The sequence below is a fragment of the Paroedura picta genome, chromosome 2 (assembly GCF_049243985.1).
Source record: "Paroedura picta isolate Pp20150507F chromosome 2, Ppicta_v3.0, whole genome shotgun sequence".
Classification (NCBI taxonomy): domain Eukaryota; kingdom Metazoa; phylum Chordata; class Lepidosauria; order Squamata; family Gekkonidae; genus Paroedura; species Paroedura picta.
In genome coordinates, this window is record NC_135370.1 from 157782205 (window position 1) to 157802419 (window position 20215).

Below are 20215 nucleotides of genomic sequence, written 5' to 3' on the forward strand. Positions count from 1 at the left end.
ACCTACAGCGTCCCTACAGGAATACCTCTTGCCCCTGCCAGCTCCACAGAGCTGACAGGGGCAACCCCCCACCCCCGCCATAGTGGGACAGCAGCATGCTGCTCCCCACCATCATGCAGTGGGGCCCCCCTGCCCCCAATCCCCCTCCCAGCAGCCGCTGCTGCTGCTTAGAAGTGCTTCTGGAGCTTCTGGCCCTGCGTTCTGCGCGTGGGGCCATTGCACCAGCACAGCCGGTGGAGCTCCACCCCCGTGCATACACGGGGGACGATTGGGCATGGTGGCAGTGCGGTGTAGCTGCCACTGTGCATAATGGGTCTTTGAAAGTCAAATATTGTTAGTCTCTAAGGTGATACAGGATTTGAATTAAACTGCTCTGCTGCAGACCAAACATGCAGGCCAAACATGAAGTATAATAGTAACCTGTTTGATGAAATTAAGCATTAGTTGCAGCAAATGGAACTATAAAAATATATCACCCAACAAATAAGGAATTGATACCTCCAAGTTTGTTGGAATACACAAGATCTGCAGTGTGCATAAACTGAGCAGAATATAAAATAAATCTTGCAGCAGGAGGAGATGTTTATTCACCATAGATGGGATAGGAATTTCCTGATGATTTTCAAATGATCTCCTCCAGTACCCTGATTGGCTGAAGTATCCTGAAGTGTGCTCAAAGAGGCTTCCTGCTTCTTTGAACACACTTCCCTCTGCTTGCCTCTTGAACAGCAGTTGAACAACAGAAGGATGACTGCAGACAAGAGCTAGATGGTTAGGTCTCTATACATACATAGTTGTTTCTCTTCCATATAAAACTATTTTATTGTTTTAAGCAGCCTGTTGATCCAAACTCTCTGCATATTCAAATTCTGGCAACAAAGTTAACTTTGGTAGCCTTTCACTCTAGATTCGGGTGCAGATTTGGTATATCATAGTCTTTGTTGTCCTGACCTTTTACAAGAGAGTGACAGTGTGACTGAATCCACTCTGATTCTGTTGGAACTTTCAGTACCACTGATCATGGTACCCTTCTGGAAAAGCTGGCAGAAGCAGTGTGTGCTTCAGTAGTTCATATTTAGGTGGCTGGCCAGTTCCAGACAGAAGTGCTAGGGATTGCTGCTCAGCCCTGTGGCATTTATGGTCTGTGGCCCTTAAAAGATCCATCTTGCTCCCACATGAAACCACTAGGGCCTATTATGCACGGCCGCTGAAACGGTGGCATGGAGAACGTGGAGGAGGAAGAAGTGAAGCAAACCGCTTACACACGGGACGGAACGCAACAGCGGCAAAACCCAGAGTATCCGATTATGCATGCGGCTACTCCGGAGCTTCTGGTTGCGCCCTGGTCCCGGGAAGCTTCACTTTCTTCCAGCTTTTTCTGAGGCATACGTTGACTCTGCGCCCAGTTGCTGCCTGCAGTGTGCATAATTGGTGATTTTAGCTGCTGCCATTCCACCCCGAATGCAGACCTTCCACTCCGTGCATAATGGGCCAAGGAGAGACCACCGGGAGTGACACCAACAGGCAGATAACTCTGAACTCTGTGAAGGTACTGACCACATGCCTTGTAACAGGTGCCTGGATGAGGGCCAGGAAACTGAAGCTTAGTCAGACAAGACTGAGGTCCTCTTGGTCAATGAAACAGTTGCTTGAAGACCAAGGAGTCAACTTGCCTCAAAGGGAGTTGCCCTCCCCCCAGAGGAGCTGATTCATATCATGAGGATGCTGCTAGATCCTGGCCTATGATTGAAGGATCAGGGCTCCATTGCTCAAAGCAGCTATGGCCAATCCTCAAAAAGCATGATCTGGCCATTGTGATCCATGCTGTCATCATATCTAGGTTAATTACAATAATGTACTCAACATGGGGATGCCTTTGAAAACTTTCTGGAAACTTCAACATATCAACAATATGGCAGCCAGATGACTGTCAGGGACTAGATACAGGGATCATATCACCCTTTGCTCCATGATCTCCTCTGGCTACCTATATTTTTCCAGGCACAAGTTTCTCCCATATATAGTCTACCAGTTAAGATCTTCCTCCCAAGCCCTGCAAAGGTGAAACTGTAGTAGAGTACTCATTCCTGAAGTCCTTTTAAAGCAACTGTTTCTTCCCAGTAATTAAGCCAAGTCTCTTTATCTGAGCACCTAGACAACCCTATCTTTTGACAGTAGGATGTATCTTCTCCAAATTCTACCACTTGCTTAAACTGCTGTTTCATTTATTGTCCTTGTAGAAGCGGAGAACAGGCTGCCAAAGGTAAATCTGAAGAGAGAAGGTAGAGTGGGTGCCTGGGGTGAGCTGGAGAAGGTGGCTGAGGGGCAGACCAATCTCAGTGGCCTCCCAGCAGGAGGTGTTTTGTTTTGCCTTTTCTCTTTGTGTATATCAGGCGGTGTTTTGGTCACTGGGACTCTCTCCATTCTTCTTTCCTTTCAGCCCATTCCCTTCTCCTCATTTCTGCAGGCTTTAGAAGGCCATCAGGCTGTAAATTGTACACAATCCCTTTAATTGATATAAATTGCAAATAACCACGTACAGAAAGAGCAGGTTAGTGACAATATAACCCCACCTCCCATACTAAACCAGTAAGAATGAACATCAAGTACTCAATACTTGTAAAATAAATGACTGAGCTATTCAATCAAGAAAACAGCAAAAGAAACCCTCATATGAATCTGTATATCTGGTTGTGGCACGATAGACCTAAGAATGTAACATTAGAATGACCAAGACTTACTTTTCCTCTGCATACAGATCGAACACAGTCTGTTAACTGTCCTGTCTCTAATCTGAAGGCACGACATCGTCTCAGCTCCTGATCCCATAGTTTTAAAGCTCCTCCTTCTTTAGATCTGATGATAATAGGAAACAGTACAGATAGGATTATTAAATAAAATTGTTTAAGGTAATCAAAGATGTGCCTACAAATCCTATCCACTATTAATTAATTGGATACCACAATTAAGCTCCACAAATGAACTCAAAAATGCTGTTTGAAAATACCCTGCAGAGCCCAGGTTTTGCGCCACACAATATATTGTCCATGGAATTTTGCTCAATGAAAAACACTATGGGGAGTGTTACATTACATGCAATGTTGCATCGTTATACTATTTATTATATTGTTATACTGTTATACTGTTATTAATTACTGTATGTTTTTAACGAAGACTGTTTCATGTATTGTTGATTAGTTTAATGTAAACCGCCCTGAGCCTTCGGGAAGGGCGGTATATAAATCTAATAAATAAATAAATAAATAAATTTTCACATTATTCATTTGTTAAAGGTGTTGTCCTAATTTGTGGCTATTTCATAATTTTAACTATTTCTTGTCATACCACAGAAGACTAGTATATAAGCCACTGAGAACAGGATTGTTCATTTTTCCTCTCCTTGACTTTAGATATCTGGATTATCCTAAATTTGGGTATAATCCAGCTCCTTTAAGAACACAGGACTGAATCTCATAAACCAGTATTCCCCAATCCCTGAGCCGGTACCTTGCCATGGAGCACTCGGTACCGGGCCACGGCGGGGGGAAGGAAGCGCGGGTGCTGGTGCACCTCCCCCCCCACGGCGCGGCGCTCATGGCGCCGGGAGTGATCAGCTGCTTCAACGGCCGAATTGCTCAAGCCTAGGGGAAAGGGAGGCCCGGGGACGGGGGGGGGGGGAGAGGGAGAGCAGCGCTTGCCGCATGTCGCACGACACTTGCCAGCGGGCACAAACAGCTGCTCTGTGCCTACATGTTTGTGCCTGCTGGCGAGCTCCACGCTGTGGGGGGGAGGCGTGGGCACAGGCGTGGCAGCTCCACGCCTGCGCATTTGTGCCTGCTGGTGAGCGTTGCGTAGCAAGTGCCACGCAGCGAACGCCACTCTCCCTCTCCCCCCCAGTCCCTAGGCCTCCCTCTCCCCCCCCCAGTCCCTGGGCCTCCCTCTCCCCCCCCATCTCTGGTTGGGGACCACTGACTATCAGCAGAGGGTGCTGCGTTCTCTTCCCTGCAGAAACCCTTTCCAATAATAGCCATATGAGTCCAGAGGCTGCCCTGAGAGGGGAAAAAGATGAAATTTCCCTCCTGCCTCTTGAGTCAGAGAAGTTGGCACTTGTAGAAGGGAGAAAAATAATTTACTGATACTACAGAGCTAGGTACAGAATTTCCCTGACTATAACTAGAGCTTCGATCCCGTAGCTCCCATAATCACAGTTTGGCTACCAATATACATACATAAAAAGTAGCTGTAAATATCTGAAAGTGGAAATACTTTAACATAATTTACTATAATAATATTTTAACAGTCAGAACTCACGGCCTTTCCTTGCCTCCTGTGACAATTAAGCCATCTCGCAGTGTTGTGTACATTGAAAACACAGGCCCATTATGAGCTTTGGCCACAATTCTATTCAATATATGTTCTTTCCAGACCAACACATCTCCACTGATGGTACCTGTAAATGTCAAGTTATTCTGAAAGGGGAAGGGAGAGAGAACATGTTCACTATATGATTTTGAAAAGGAATAAATAGACATACTTTGCAATGCTGAGAGTATAAAAAGTTCACATTTGGATCTCCATTGAAAGGTTAGCAGACTTTTGTGTATTAGGGTTTGCATACGGAGGCAATTTCAATTGTAGACATTTATATGCTGTACTCATAAAAGTAAGAGGATACAATTTTATAAACATAATTGAGCTTATGATTATTCTTCAGTGATAGAACCCATAGGAAAATTTAGGCAGACATAGTAGAGGGGGATTGTTTTTCACCCTGATTATGCCATTAATATTTCGATGATGAAGTAGTCTTATGCAGCAAATTTCAATCTTTCAACACCTTATCATAAAACTTCTCACACTCCATGACACAATTTTGTCTTACAACTAACATAGCCCTCATTGTCTCAATACCTAATCTAGAGGGCAAAACTAAACTAATGCTACAGCAAGTATATACCTTTTATTAAAAAGGGAACAAAAATCAACATTTTTATTTAAAAAAAGGGGATGGCCGAGAAATGTAAAAAAAAAAAGGGGGGGCTGTCCTGACCCCTTAAAAAGGGTACATATAGTCAGCCTAATATTTGGGCAAGTATAAATGACTAACAAATATTTGGATCAGAAGACTGAGTTTTTTGTTCTCAGAAAAGCATTCAATTTTAATATTATTATACAGTTATGTATTGCATAATGTTACCCCCTCATGTATTCCATTCTGTAACTGAATTTTAAAATGTTATCTACAAGTTTCAGTGAATGGTATTACCGTTTTCACACTGATTTTACTCAATAGTTATTAATGAGGAAATTATTTTGTCCAAATACGAGTATTTGCACCATACATTCTCCCTATGTACCACTCTGTGGTTTACTTCTTTTTATAAAGATAGTAGCCTCGTATTTCCTCTTTGGCTTTATAACCCTTACATTGCCAAGCAAACGTGGTAAGGACATCACAAGAGGAAAGGGAGCCATCCCAAAGAAGAACCCCCTGCTACCCCTGCTTCTGCCTCCTGAATGAATAGAACTTCTCTGTGGACGAGATGACCACTCATGAAGCCACTGTGCAGTCACTCCATGCCCACGCTAGCCCAAACTTGTGGATGTTATGACTCTTATATCACGTGATTGGAGATACTTCAGAAAAATGATTCTTTGTGGTTCTAAAGTCCTCAATAGTTGATGGGTACAAATGATAATTAATGCATTGATAAATACAATACTGCATTTGTACATTTTCCAGACTTAATCTGGAAAATAACCACTAAGGGGCCAAAGGATCTCATTTTACTAAGCTCTACATAACTAGCCTCAATCAAGTTTGAAGCACCACTAGAACATCTCAGTGTTCCCTCAAAGGTTTAATTAGTGAAATATAGACAAATTATTTTTCTATATATCCAAAGTGTCTGGCTTTATATATTTCTTTTCGGCAGCCTTCAATCATGGAGTAAATGATGCTTTGCTACAACAGAAAAAACGATGTAAAATGAAAACATGAAAGAAGAGTTTTATTAAATCTCTGCATTTTTAAAATAATCCGCTAAGAGTTACGTACTGCTCCAAATGCAACAGAGAGCATGGTCTGCATCCGTGCATCTTCTATTGAACTTGTCTGTCCTTTTTTACTAAGAAGTGCTCTTCCAGCAAGAGTCCAGAACCTCACATGTTTTATTCCTACTGAAACAAATTGTGTATCTGAGTCAGGCCTGAATTCTGCTACGAAAATGCGCTGGTTATGACCAGTTCTACTGGCAATTTTGGCACCTAGTGGAAAGAAAAAAATAGTGTGTAAAGTTAGATTTATAGACTCAGACTCAGAAAACCTTTATTGGCATACACAATCACAATCTAAGGAAACAAAATGGATTAGACAAGACTACGTTCCCACACTAACAAACTTAAATTATTTATTTGGAACGTGCTTCCAAGGGTATCGGCTACCCTGGCAAGTTTAATGGGATCCTTTTCTGAAAGCATTAATTTGATGATGATTTGGAATTGATTTTGGAATTTAAATCCATCCAATATGACTGGATAGAAGCTCGTTGGGGACAGAAGACTGGACACTTCAAAACAATATGTGTTAGAGTGTCTGGGACTTTACAACCATGCAGACAGAATCTTTTGAAGGCGGGAATCTGATGGACTCTTCCCCACAACATCCCTGAGGGAAAGGAGTTGATTCTGGAAAGAAGGAAGGCCCCCCTAGCCAAATGAGAATCCAACTCATATGGATAAGCAGGTAGGAGTTTATAGTTGGATGAAATGCCCCAGAATTGGGGGGAACAGGTATTACATGGGACGGAAGATAAAATTTGCATTTCGATATCCTCGTCTATGCGAAATTACCTTGAAAATGTCTTTTTCACTCAGACCCATAAACCACACAATACTGAGCCCAATATTTTTTAGTTTAAGTAAAATTCTATTGTACCAACTAGAAATGTACAGGCCGCACAATAGGTAGAGTTACATTTATATAATCCTACTAATAGGTAGCATCAAATAATTGTTCTTAATATAATCTTCTGGCATTTCATAAGTTTGGAAAGTTGTTGTTTTGATATCACTGCTTAAAATTTCCTTCCATTTAAGCATTCCTTTTAACTGCTTAAAACCTCTGCTATTAATATTTTGCATTTATATACTGCTTTAGAGAATTCAAAGGCATTGTGATGCTGCAAATGTTACAAGAGTGCTATAAAGTAGTTCAGCATTATTATCCCCATAAAGCAGATGCTGATGGCTTGCCTAATCTGTGTACTTATAATTAATCCTTTATTTTGCTATTCTTGGGAAATATGTCAATGATTCACAAAGAATACTTGTGCTTAATACAAACAAAATATTTTCCTACCTTCCTGCCACTTCCAAATGGTAATTGTATGTTCGGGATCCAACCCCACAGATAGAAGAAGCTTGCCAGTGGCACTAAAACTGACTGAACAGATTCCTTTTGAATGGTAGCATCGCAGTACAGACAGTGTCTGCTTATTCATTGCATCCCACACATGAATACAAGGTGCAGTAGCTGAATAAATATAAGAGCATCAATAATTCATTTTATTAGTGAAAGCAGAATCATAGAGTTGGAAGGGGTCATACAGGCCATCTAGTCCAACCTCCTGCTCCACGCAGGATCAGCCGTAAGCATCCTAAGTAATTAAACATCAAAATTTAATTTTTTGCCGTCTAAAGGCAATATCACCAATGGAAGCCATTATTCCATTTCATTCCATAAATAAAACTATTTATTTGTCTGATAAGTATTACCACTTTCTATGAAAAATCCACCTATGAACACTTCTGTCACTCCTATTTCTCATAGATCTGGAACACAGTGATAAATATTTGGTTGTTAAATTTATCCTTATGCATACAATACTCCTCCTCACACACATGCTTTAATAACAAGTGAACAGGCAATACATGACAGGAATGCTTTTAGTAGTCCAAGCCAGTTTCCAAAAATTGAGTTGGTGAGATTAGACTTTAATTTCATTTTTTACAAACTCTTCAACATCTTCCAGATGGGGTCTTCCTAAACAGTACCATTTATGAAATACAATGCATTGATTGTATCCTGGATTTATTTAACATAATCTAAGGTCGTGGTCTTGAATATTCTATCCTGGTAGAAGCTCCATTCATTATTCATTTGCTTACACAGCAAGTAATCTATGCAGTAAATTGTAGTAATACCTCTGTCTATAGCTATATATAGCACAGGCACATCCATACATTGTGTGGATTGTGGCCATGGTTTAAAAAAATAAAAAGACCACCATGACCGAATGACTCCTCAAGGCTAGCCTTTTTCAGACATTTCTAGAATGCCCCAGGAGAAAAACACATCATGAGCGATAGATACTTCCCTGAAACATTTTGAACGTCACAATTTCTGTCTTACAAGGGCTGCCTACTGGGTCAGTAACATACAAAGTCATAGCCATATGAATCACATGGATAAGTAACATGAAGAAACAACAACTACTCTATGTATGCAAGCATACATATTGTTCTTTCTATGGATAGATAACTACAATGACTGCCTTACACAGGAGGACATCTATTCATGCAAGATGGCACTAAATGTACAGGATCATAACTCTGGGAAGACAAATTATTGCTAAGACCATGACTCTCAAAAGAAATAAAATGATATTCCACAACACTTATTGGATGCCGTTACTAATTATCTTGGATGACTGGTGAAAATTGCATGACAGCAATACAGTAAACATGAAAGATGATTTTTAAACCAACCCAGTCACCCAGGCCGTTTCAGTAAACAACTAAAATTGAAACAAAAATAATTTATAAAATAAACATTTGGTGTCAGCCCCAGTAATTTTCAAAACTGAAGACTGTATACACAGAAATATATATGTTACGGTTTATCACTTGTCAAAACAAAGGGGAGAAATGCTGAAATAAAATTAATATATATTTATGATCTGACTTCAATAAAGGGAAATCTTGTATACCTGTATTTTGATTATGTTTAGTGCTAGTGAATTAATGCTGCTGGGTTCTAATATTAGGGAAATAAATCCAGTTACCTCTCTACAACAATGTAGATAACTTCTAAAATAACCTAGTTATACCTGAAGATGTTAAAATTTAGTTTCCCTTACCTGACATATCTGCTGAGTCTCCTGTAATGGAAAAGCAGCAGAAAAATAATTACAACCAGAATGAAGAAAAGGACTAAAGTATTTGTGCCATATAGTACAGGTTTTGATAGCAGAACTGTTGTCTTGCACTAGCAATTAGTCAGCAGCTATCCCTAAACTTAAGATCATTTCTGCTCTATATGTAGTCAGTTACTTCAGTGTTGCTCCCAAGAACAGGATATACAAAATATGCTGGTTAATGGTTGCACAAACATGGCATTCTTTACATGGAATTCCAAATGCCATGCAGAGGAAAGTTGCCTGTCTCAAGTTGGCTAAATACTGCTTCTAATAATTGACAGCGGTACAATAAACCCAGCTACTGGGTACCATTTATCCAGAGGCACTTCAGTTCCAGTAACAACAGCGGCAATAACTGCCAGCTGACAGAGTATTCCCTGCTCAGATCGTGCTGTTTCCATTCATTTGATTATTGCCTTCCACTGAATGGGAGAACTATTGTGTTAGATACATGGAATTTCCCTCTGCATAATTGCCATTGTTATACCTGAAATAGATTTCTGGATCAAGGGACACCCTTAAACCTTGCTATTTAAATCAAAGGCAGATTTTTAATATTTGTATACATTAGGGCATTCCAAAACAGGAACTTTACCTAAATGGTTAGAATTCTAGAATGGATTTGGCCTACTAATAAATTACTCTATTGTTTTCTAATCCAAAGACTGCAGTTGCTTTTGGCTCTACAGAATTTAGTCAATGAGAGTAATTAAATGTTAGCGCTCTTATTAATGGATGAATTCAATACGAAATGATACTACAAAATTGGGAAGGCTGCTGGACAGTAGAAAAGTAACAGCTGCCATATTAATCTGGATTTATAGGAGTTCTTTTAATACAAGGTTGCTTATAATTGTATGCCACTGTGGAAACCCTTGAGAATGAAACGTAGCTTACCAACTTTATTGCTAATTTATAGTGTTAAATGCACAGAGAATCTTTCATTATCGACTCTTCTGAAGTTGCAGTTACTTACTTTGTGAGATTTGTTCTGCTGGATTATTTCTCATTAGTGTAAATTAATTCAACAATCATACTTTTATTTTGTTATATATATTAGTATCCTTTACCTAAAAAAGGTTTCACAACTTTTCCTTCTTATTATGTCCCACGTAAGAGAATGTTCAAGGTTCGTAGTGGATATGGGCAACCAGGGCCGGATTTACATGAAAAGAGGCCCTAGGCTATTCCACTTATGTGGCCCTTTCATCTCCCATTTTTAACTTTGTAATTTACATGAGAGATAATAAAATAATAAAATACATCATTACCGTGATATATATCAATATGTTAAATGAAACATGTTGTGATTGGTACTAACCTTTATAAAAAATGTGGAATATAGGCCCCTCTTGATCTTTCTTGAGGCTCTAGGCTGAAGCCTAGTTAGCCTATAGGAAAATCCGGCCCTGCGGGCAACCATTTTATAATCCTGCGTTGAGCAGGGGGTTGGACTAGATGGCCTGTATGGCCCCTTCTAACTCTATGATTCTATGATTCTATGTTTTATTTCACCTTATCACTTGGTGGAAAAATAAGATGACCCTGGGGTGAGACAGCTTACACTGGAATGGCTTTGTTGTGTGTCTTGTCTTCTATCGGAAGGCATAACCTCTCTGTCCCTCTCTCAGAATATGTGTATGAGTCTGTGCATATGTGTAGGTGCAACGCACTTGTCTGTAATCTGCACAAAAATTATTTGAATTCCTAGGGATCCCTGCAACGAGGCCTTTCTGTATACCAATGGGCTTTTCTCTCATTTGAGCAGCACAGGACAACGCTGGATATATTTTGTGCTATTGTTTACAATATTTTCAGCAAAAAGAACCTTCTAAAAGGAAAAATATGTTTAAATGGGGCTCAGTGTATAAAAATTATTTTGATAAATGCTATGCAGAAAATAATAGCATTGGATTTCTGAAAACATCTATAATTTTAAAAATCCGTTCCAATGATCCTTCAAGAAAAAAAATGTAAATGGCACTGGTAACTGAGTAACATTTATATAAACAGAAGCAGCATAAGCAAATGTGTTCTTATATCCATGAATTCACATGACTGTTTGTGCTTTTTATAAATATATATATAATATATTTGCTTTTTAAATAAAATACAAACATACCTACTTGGCCAGTAGCCACAAGGTTGATAAACTTGGGATGCTGATTTATAGTGAGGCACAAAATATCATCTGTATGTTCCTGGTAAAAGGACTGAGAGCCTAAAGGGGAAAAAAGGGTGCATTGTTTGAAGTGCAATGGCACAGGAGTGAATGGAAAGCAGAGTAAAGAAAATACAAGGGTTATACAAATGCACGGCAATTATGATTCAGATGGCATATTTTTAAGAGGTGTGTGTCTGAGTCCTACCTGTTGCCACATTGTACAGGATCCCAACAGATGCAGTGTGGTAAATTATATCAGCACCATCATTCAAATAGTGTACATTGTTCCTGCAGTCTCTGCCTCGGTATCCAAACACCAGCTCCAGCATTAGATCCTAAAAAACAGATCAACTATCACCTGAACTTTAAAGCTTCCTTGAGGGAAAGGGTTATTTCACTGTTTTACTAATAGTGCAATCCTAAGAAGAGCTAGATCAGAGGTAGTCAAACTGCGGCCCTCCAGATGTCCATGGACTACCATTCCCAGGAGCCCCCTGCCAGCATTCGCTGGCAGGGGGCTCCTGGGAATAGTAGTTCATGGACATCTAGAGGGCCGCAGTTTGACTACCCCTGAGCTAGATAAAGAAGAAGAGTTGGTTTTCTATACCCTGCTTTTCACTACTCAAAGGTGTCCCCCCAAGGGGGTTAGAAACCCCTTTTCCTTTCTCTCCCATAACAGACATCCTGTGAGGTAGGCGGGGCTGAGAGAGCACTGAAAGAACTGTGATTATCCCAAGGTTACCCAGCTGGGTGCATGTGGAGTAGGGGGATTAAATCCAGTTCTACAAATTAGAGTCTGCTGCTATTAACCACTACATCATGCTGGCTCCACTGCATTCAACAAACTTTTAGAAGGGTGTAACTTGGCATAGCATTGCACTGCTTTATTTTAAACAAAGGCCTACAAGATAGCAAAACAGTCCTCTAGCTCCGTGTTCCTTAACCCCCGGGCTATGGCCCAGTACCGGGCCATGGAGCCCTTGGTACTGGGCCACAGCGGGGGGGAGGTGCTGGTGCGCCAGCGCCCATGCCTTCCTCTCCCTCCCTGGTCCTCCCTCTGCCCCCCCAGTCCCCAGTCTGAAAAGGGTTGGGGACCACTGCTCTAACTTACTGTACCTTTTACATATTGGGGGGATATTTGCAAACAAGAAAAACCCTGCGAGAATTACAGTAATACAGTGGTAGAAGAAGAAGAGTTGATTTTTATACCGTTTTTCACTGCCTGAAGGAGTCTCAAAATGACCTACAATCGCCTTCCCCCCACATCAGATATCAAAAAACCACATTCTTTTAGTGCAATGTTATTATTCTTCAAAAAGATTTACTATTCAAATTAATGCACTGTAAACAGACAACACAGTAACCAGACAAACACGTTCAAGTCTATACATTGTTGACAAAATGGCACAGTGGACAGATGATGGGTTTGCGGTGACTCCCCAATTCAATCTTGCCTTTTTCAATTATCTTTAAACTGAAGACTGTATGTTTTTCTGTTGGATCAAGCCTCTGTGTGGACAAATGTCCCTCAAACATGCTAATGATCTCAAAACAGGTCTTCTTTGGAATTCTAGCCTTACAAACAGACCAGAAGCCTAGATGTATGCATTTGACCTGGGGGGAACCGGGGACTCCGCTCCCAATAATTCTTCATGTAGCAGAATCAATGCCTAACTGTCTACTCATTCTGACATCCTGTCTGGGTTGTTGGAAGATTCAGTCTGCATTATTTTGAAAGAACGATAGAATATCATGTAAATAAAAATACCTTGTCACTTAGTTTCCCTAGTGACCCAATGTGTTTCTGTGACCTGTTTAAAGAAGTTCTCAAACACAGTATTGTATCACTATGTTGTTTGCTAAAGTTTAATGCCAGGTGTTTAAGAACAACAGTTTTCCTTACCTCTATGGGTCTCTTTTTTTTACCAACGTTATTTGTCTGAAGTTTTTCAGGCTGAGGTAAAGCCCTACTAACTGGTGGTCTGAAACAAAGAACTGTGAATAAGAAAAGGTTGTCCGTCACCCATTCAGTACTAAAGTAGTATCTTCTGAACTGTCAACTGGATAGAGAAACTGTTACATTTCTATAGTCTGATGCAGCATCACATGGACGACTTTAAAAACAAAAAGTTTGTTCAATTATTTGTATTTTGTTTTGACCGTCAGTTTAAATTTTGTCAACATGAAAAATATTAATTTAATTCCATTTCACAAATAAAGGAATTAAGTACATCCGGCTTTTCATAACAATTTTTCTGACCATTTCCGCATGAGGAATGTGTTCCTCGACAGCCTTCAAATGTTGGCAGCTATTAGAGCCCCCTTTACATGGCGTCACCTGCTTATCGAGGCTGTCCAGTAGCCGGGTCAAGATTTGGCCATTTTTTACTTGCGATTTCGGGAATTGCCAAAACTGGATTTACCACCCTAAATCGTGCATCCCATTGATGAGCAACCAGGGACAAAATCATATGTAGGGGGAAATGCACAATTGTCTCAACAGCCCTTGCTCCTGCCCTCCCCTCTCCATTTCCTGCTCCAAGTAATTTTTTTTAATGGTGCAGTCCATGTAGCAGTGCAACCGCAAACCTACATTGTCAAAGGTGAAAAAAATCTCCCCGTGAGGAGGGTTGCAAATTTACCATCCTGTGTTTACAAGCAGGAAGCCGCATTTTACCCCTCTGTGCGGAAATGGTCTCTTTTGTTTTCCTTTCTAACTCAATAATTACTAGATTACGAAAGGTTTCCCTGGAAAGGCTTAACGGCTGTTTCCCAATTCTCCTGTTCACTCTTTCCTAATCTCTTTTTCATTTACCTTTTACTACTGGTCTTCCTGAATACTACTGGTCAGTAAACAAAGATAAATGCCAGATACGGACCCAGAGTTTAAAAATGAAACTTTTCTTCCAGAAAAGCACTGCTGAAACTTACAGCTAACAAAGCATGGTTTAAAATTTCTCCAGTCATTCTTTTACTGGTACTTTTTATTACAAATAAACAGAATGAAAAGATTTTGATAAGTTGATGATGGACCACAGACATATGGCAGAGAACTTTAGCCTCAAATGACTGAGATGGATGATAATGTACACAGGTGCAGAAGAAATGGGATGGTCATCTGATGATGGGTTATTGTGGCCTTCAAGTGAAAAGAGGGGGGTTTACATGGTAACACCAGTCTTGGTTTGCAGTGCATGGAGATGGGATAGAGATACTGAGTACTCGTCTGAACCCTGCATATGTTGAAGATACGACAGCTAGAGAACTACTTCAGTTCTTAAGTTTCCACTACTCAGACTCATCCAAACATCATGTAAAACCAAATACTATAATTCAGCTGGATACATGGGTCTCTAGGGTGACAAGAACTCACATATTTTCCCTTTACTTCTTCACCCAGCAGCCCTCATAACAACATGAACCAGGCAACACAGAAATGTAGTAAAGAAATACAGTACGTTGGAAATTCCCAACAAATAATGAAGTGCGCATTACAGCCTGGTACATATATAAAATTCCAAAATATAAAAACAGAAGTTTGAATTAATTTAAATTAAGTTTTAAAAACCATTAAATTAATAATAAATTTAAATTTATTAAATTAAAATAAATTTAGTAATTAAATACTAAAATTGCCTTTTTCATATGTGTGTGATTACTCATTAGGTTTTAGCTTGGGGGAATTCTGGGTGGAATTTAAGGTCTCAACCACAGACCTTGTGGAACAGCTCCATCTTTCAAGCTCTGTTTTATTTCAACTTCCAGAGAATTTCACCAATTCAAGGCCAGGGCATCTGCATGACTTTTCTCACATAACTATTCTCTCAGCTGCCAATAACATATAGAATCACAGAATCATAGAGCTGGAAGTAGCCATACAGGCCATCTAGTCCAACCCCCTGCTCAATGCAGGAGCAGCCTAAAGCATGCGGGATACTTATCTGTCCAGCTGCTGCTTGAAGACTGCCAATGAGTGGGAGCTTACCATCTCCTAAGGCAGTCTGCTAAACTACTCTGTGGACATTTTTCTTGATATCTAACCAATACCATTCTACACATACTTCAAACCCATTACTACAGGTCCTATCCTCTGCTACCAACAAGAATCTTTCCCTGTCTTCCTCTAAGTGACAACTTTTCAAAAAAATCTTATTCCCCCTTGATCAACGAACTTTACTTATTGACTTATGCATATCCATTACCTCACACTAGGATTGTGTGTGGCGGAGTCCGAATCGGCTGTTCCAGGCCGATGCGGCCAGCACCGCTCCATGGTGCCTGCGCCTCCCCTCCCACCCCCGCAGCGTGGTGCCGCCTGCGTCGGACTGGAACGGCCAATTCGGACACCGCTGCACACAACCCTACACTCACACTGTGTCATCAGCCAGCCTTAGACCAGTGGGGATTCCTTGGAGGATGAACTAAATTGTGGGACGATGAGAAAGGCAGAGCCCCAACAGCCAAGCAGCCTGCTCTGTCTGCCCAGTTCAAACTCAGACAAGGAACAGGCTGCTCATAACCCCGAGCTGGGAGTATCTGCAGAATTCCTCAGACCTGTTGGCAGCTCTGCTCAAGTCCAGCTGTAGTTCATCAGGCTGACAACTCCCCAAAGACAGCTGCAAGTTATCACAGGTGGTATCTTCAGAGAGAGCTGACAGCTAAAAGGCGCAGTGCATAGTTATTGGCCCAATGCAGGTTGCTTCAGTGAGATACGTCTTCTCAGGATGAGGCCTCAGCCAGAAGAAGATATCTATTTAAGAGCAGCCAGGATCCCAAATTGGTATGGAATCAACTGTGCATCCCATCCTGCCTGTCTCCTGCTTTGTAAGTGTCCCTGAAATTCTGGACCCTAGATTGGACTTTACCTCTGGATTTGTCCTACCTGCTTGATTGGAACTCCTAAAGAGTTCCAATTTGGCTCTGATGATCAAGCTCTTGCCTTGCCCAGCTCAGCTCAGCTCGTACTTCAGCTGACTGCTGCAGCTGGTTATCACCCTGTCAGAGAGGGCAGGCAGCATGCACTGAATCTGTCAACATTTGAAACCAGCCACCTTTAAATTCTGTTTCTGCTTCCATACAATTTGGGTTTGCTCCTGGCCTCCTCCCTGTCAAAGTTCAATCTAATCTCAGTAGACCAACTTGTACTTCCATCAAACCTTTGCCTCTGTTTCCTTTTGTTTTGTAGCCTATAAAGAAAATAAACTTATATTTCTGCCCCTTTCCTTTTGGCCTTATAACTTCCCCAAAGCATATATTTGCCTCATGCATGAGTACCAAGAGAGTTAAACGAACACTGCACGAGAGATGTCTAAGAAAATATGTGTTGTTTAATACGAGTACAGGATATTAAATGTTAAAATCTGATAAAAGCACAAAAGCAAATGAAATGTAGGTATTTATGGGTTATGAATGCATAGTCAAAGTTGTACGATGACATTAAAAGTTGCTAGGATCAGGGTTACTTATGTTAGAGGCATCAAAATGACAGTGTTTTGTGAGTGGTAAATGAAAGAGGATGCTGAAATATGGAACAGGCTTTACAAAGTGAAAATGTTACCTGGAACCTCTTTTCAGCAGCAGATTAAAAAAAAGACAGCAATTACATATTCTAATTAGGTTTAATGTTGACTGGGTGAAATGTGTGTTTAAAAAGATAAGAAAACAAGTATTTTAATAAGTTCCGAAAATGTTTCCACAGCAGGAAAGATAACATACAAAACTGTGTTCATTCGCTTATCCTCTATCCAAGTGTGAGACAATTTATTAATGTGGAGAGAAATAATTTATTTTCCTTCTTGGTTTTCAAGAGCAATGACAGACAAAACTAGATTGCACATCTATTGTGAATATACAAAGTTCTGCCAGGCCATTATCTTGAGCACATTTTGCAATGAATTTGCAAAATCTGATGGTTCTGTCTATGCCACACATTTTAAAAATACAAAATGGATGTGCAGAAAAGAAAGTTGGAGAGTTCTGGTTTACTAAACAGCAACAACCGTATTACACAAAAGAAAAATTGGAGTTTAGAAGGGTTATTATTTGGAATATAGGGGGAAATGAATAGGGAGTGAAAGAGTGAACTTGCTAATGGTAATTATTATATGTTTTATCAAAGTTGCCCACCACAGAGTAGTGATGGTAAACAAATTTTCACTGCCCTTGTGACAATTATCTATAGATTCATATTCATATTTCACAGTATCTTTAGGGAGATGACTGTGGTTCCATTGCTTTTCATTCAAACTTGTTCAGATTTGCTGGGTAGATAGACCTGCATGTGCCTATGGCTCTTTATTAATCTGGCTGTCGCTAGCCTGATTCCTGTGATCATTTCAAGTTTGGACACCGTTACCCAGGAGAAACGAGTTTGGACAACTCAGTTTGGACACCGTTACCCAGGAGAAATGAGGGCGAGGGGCCCAACATATATCTCCCTTCCTCAAGTACCCATGTGTGTCTGCTAATCTCTGAAGTGGCTACAATACTAAAACAAATTGGAGATATAGTCGCAGAGAAAAAGCTTTTAATGGGAAAACCATGCAAAAGAACCGGTCTTTTGGCAGGAGATGCTCTTTGAAGGTTAGAGGATGGTAGTAATCCAGAGAGAATGTAAAAAAGGGGGCGAAGTAGGCTGGACAGGGATTCAAGAAGGCTGAATAGCTTTTTCTCTCCTGCATGCTCAGAAATGGGGCTTGCAAGACCCATTATACCACACACACGGCCAATATGAAAGGCCCAAATAACTCAAGAACCACTCCTCATACCCCCTTTAGCTCTAAGCATCTCAATGAGATAGCATGATTAACGACTGTATATGTCAAAACCTTCCTATTTATTTCAGTGAATCTAATTACAGTTTCCTTTAGTGACTTTGGAAGCTCTTTCCACCAAAGAGACATTAACAATGCCCACAAATGGAGTCCTACCCTTCTCTCCACATAGATTGACCAGTCAGCTAGGACAAGGATCTAAGTTACAAGATACAGCCATCCCAACTTCAAGCAATCTGTTAACACTATTAAAGGAGACCAATCTAATATTATCCATATAAACATGACCAGAGATGACTTCTATCTTCTCAGGGAGATCAACAGTAGACAAACTGTAGCCCAAGGTACTTTGTATTACAGAGATCTTAGTCTGCAAACTGCAAACCAAACCTGGATATTACAATAAAAATTTGGTCTAATCTGTTATTTATGATTCAAAGAACTATACAATGAAATTTTGCCCAAAAGTTAATGACTGTGAGTGAAAAATTCACTTTTACTTTCAGTGACAACTGAGCATCTAACTCTCCAAGGTCTTTTGAAAGACACATAACATCATTCAATTAATAGCACGAGACTTTTCAGCATCAGGAAAGGAAGATCTGCCCTGGTGCTGTAAAAAATTTTCGGACAACAAATCAATTTAGTTTCTTACTGTATGCATTTTTACACACACACACACACACACACACACACAAACACACACACAGAGCATTTGTTCTCCTGGGAAAAGAAAACACAATCCACAAATACATCAAAATGTTAAGTTTTGTAATTATTGACTAAAAAGCTTACCTTACAACTCCTTGTCTTCACAGGAAGCATAAAAATTAAGCAGGGATATTAAAATATAAATTATATATATTGTAATCTAGAGTAAAGAAAATTAAAATTAACATTTTGGACAAAATATTAATTCCTTTGTTCATCCAACTTTATTATTCAAGCTTTTTAGTCCCCTGATGTCCTAACTTGCATTAGGATTCAGGGAGGGATTATGATGTACAGTATTAATATTTCATTTCCATTAACAAGAATAAACACTATATTTCATTGTCAATAGTGCCTCTAGTAGAGCTGATTTTCACTTCACACATGTAAGGGATACCCAATACATTTGTGTGTACAACTCATGTATTTGAGTAAAATATTTGAAAACTGGGGTTCATTTATTTATTTTCCCTATTACCGAATATTAATCATAGAATCATAGAGTCGGAAGGTACCTCCAGGGTCATCTACTCCAACCCCATCCAGAATGTATTGGATTTAAAATAAAATGCATATATCCTTTAGACTAACCTTCCTGTGTTTTAGCTATCTGATGTACTTCCAAAGTAATGTATTTTTGACCCTACTACCAGGATCAGACCTACTGTGCTTTTGGATGCCTACCTTTGGATTATACACATACACATACAGACTGTTGCACCTGAGGAAAGACTATATTTCATATTGTATCTGTTTGATGAAACAAAATGTCAGTTGACAGCACTGATCAACTGTGGGTGGGGTGGAAAGCATTTTTGAAGGGAAGGAGAGACATTCTCCTCTCCCCAACAGGTGATTACTATTGTCAAAATTGACATAACTGTTCATCTCCTTGGCACTGGTGATCCTGCTGCAAGATCTCAAGATTGAGACTTCATTCCGTACAGAGTTAAAAGAAATGTAGATCTGAATGTTCTTAATGGTGGCAGGTGGGGGGGGGGGAAGCATTTCAGCTCTTTCTATGTATGAAATGACCCATTTCTTCCACAAAGTTAGAAGTTACCTTTCATCTATTGAAGGCTCTTTTTGCTGGAGATGAGGCTTGATCCCAAACATTGGTCTGATGTTGGTTGATAAGGCTTTGATGGTGTAAACAAATTCATTTTCTCTTGTGACATCACTGTCATATCCTAGTAAAATATTCATAATCACAAGAACTCTTGAAATGAAGAAGCTAGTAAATGATTTTACTTATATGAGGACTCTTCATCCAGAACACCAGAGATAAAGGAAAAATATTACTGCTTTGTAACTCTTCTTTGTAAATAAAAAAATTATTATTAAAAAGTATTATTCTCTTTAAAATG

General features: G+C 39.9%; 1 protein-coding gene across 8 annotated transcripts in view; it reads right to left on the minus strand.

Annotated features, from left to right (window-relative positions):
* Positions 1–20215, minus strand: part of EML5 (EMAP like 5) — a 105304-nt gene that overhangs the window by 14224 nt on the left and 70865 nt on the right. For 4 of the 8 annotated variants that reach the window (XM_077323435.1, XM_077323434.1, XM_077323437.1 and 1 more), the window contains 9 exons: positions 19912–20038; positions 13268–13346; positions 11570–11699; positions 11323–11421; positions 9141–9161; positions 7361–7534; positions 6059–6267; positions 4312–4469; positions 2742–2856 (listed from right to left, as the gene is read on the minus strand). In XM_077323435.1, the coding sequence (XP_077179550.1) occupies positions 2742–2856; positions 4312–4469; positions 6059–6267; positions 7361–7534; positions 9141–9161; positions 11323–11421; positions 11570–11699; positions 13268–13346; positions 19912–20038 (1112 nt within the window). Of the gene's footprint in view, positions 1–2741; positions 2857–4311; positions 4470–6058; positions 6268–7360; positions 7535–9140; positions 9162–11322; positions 11422–11569; positions 11700–13267; positions 13360–16921; positions 18948–19911; positions 20039–20215 lie in introns of those variants that run through there. The other 4 variants (XM_077323432.1, XM_077323436.1, XM_077323439.1 and 1 more) reach the window with 4 other exon arrangements.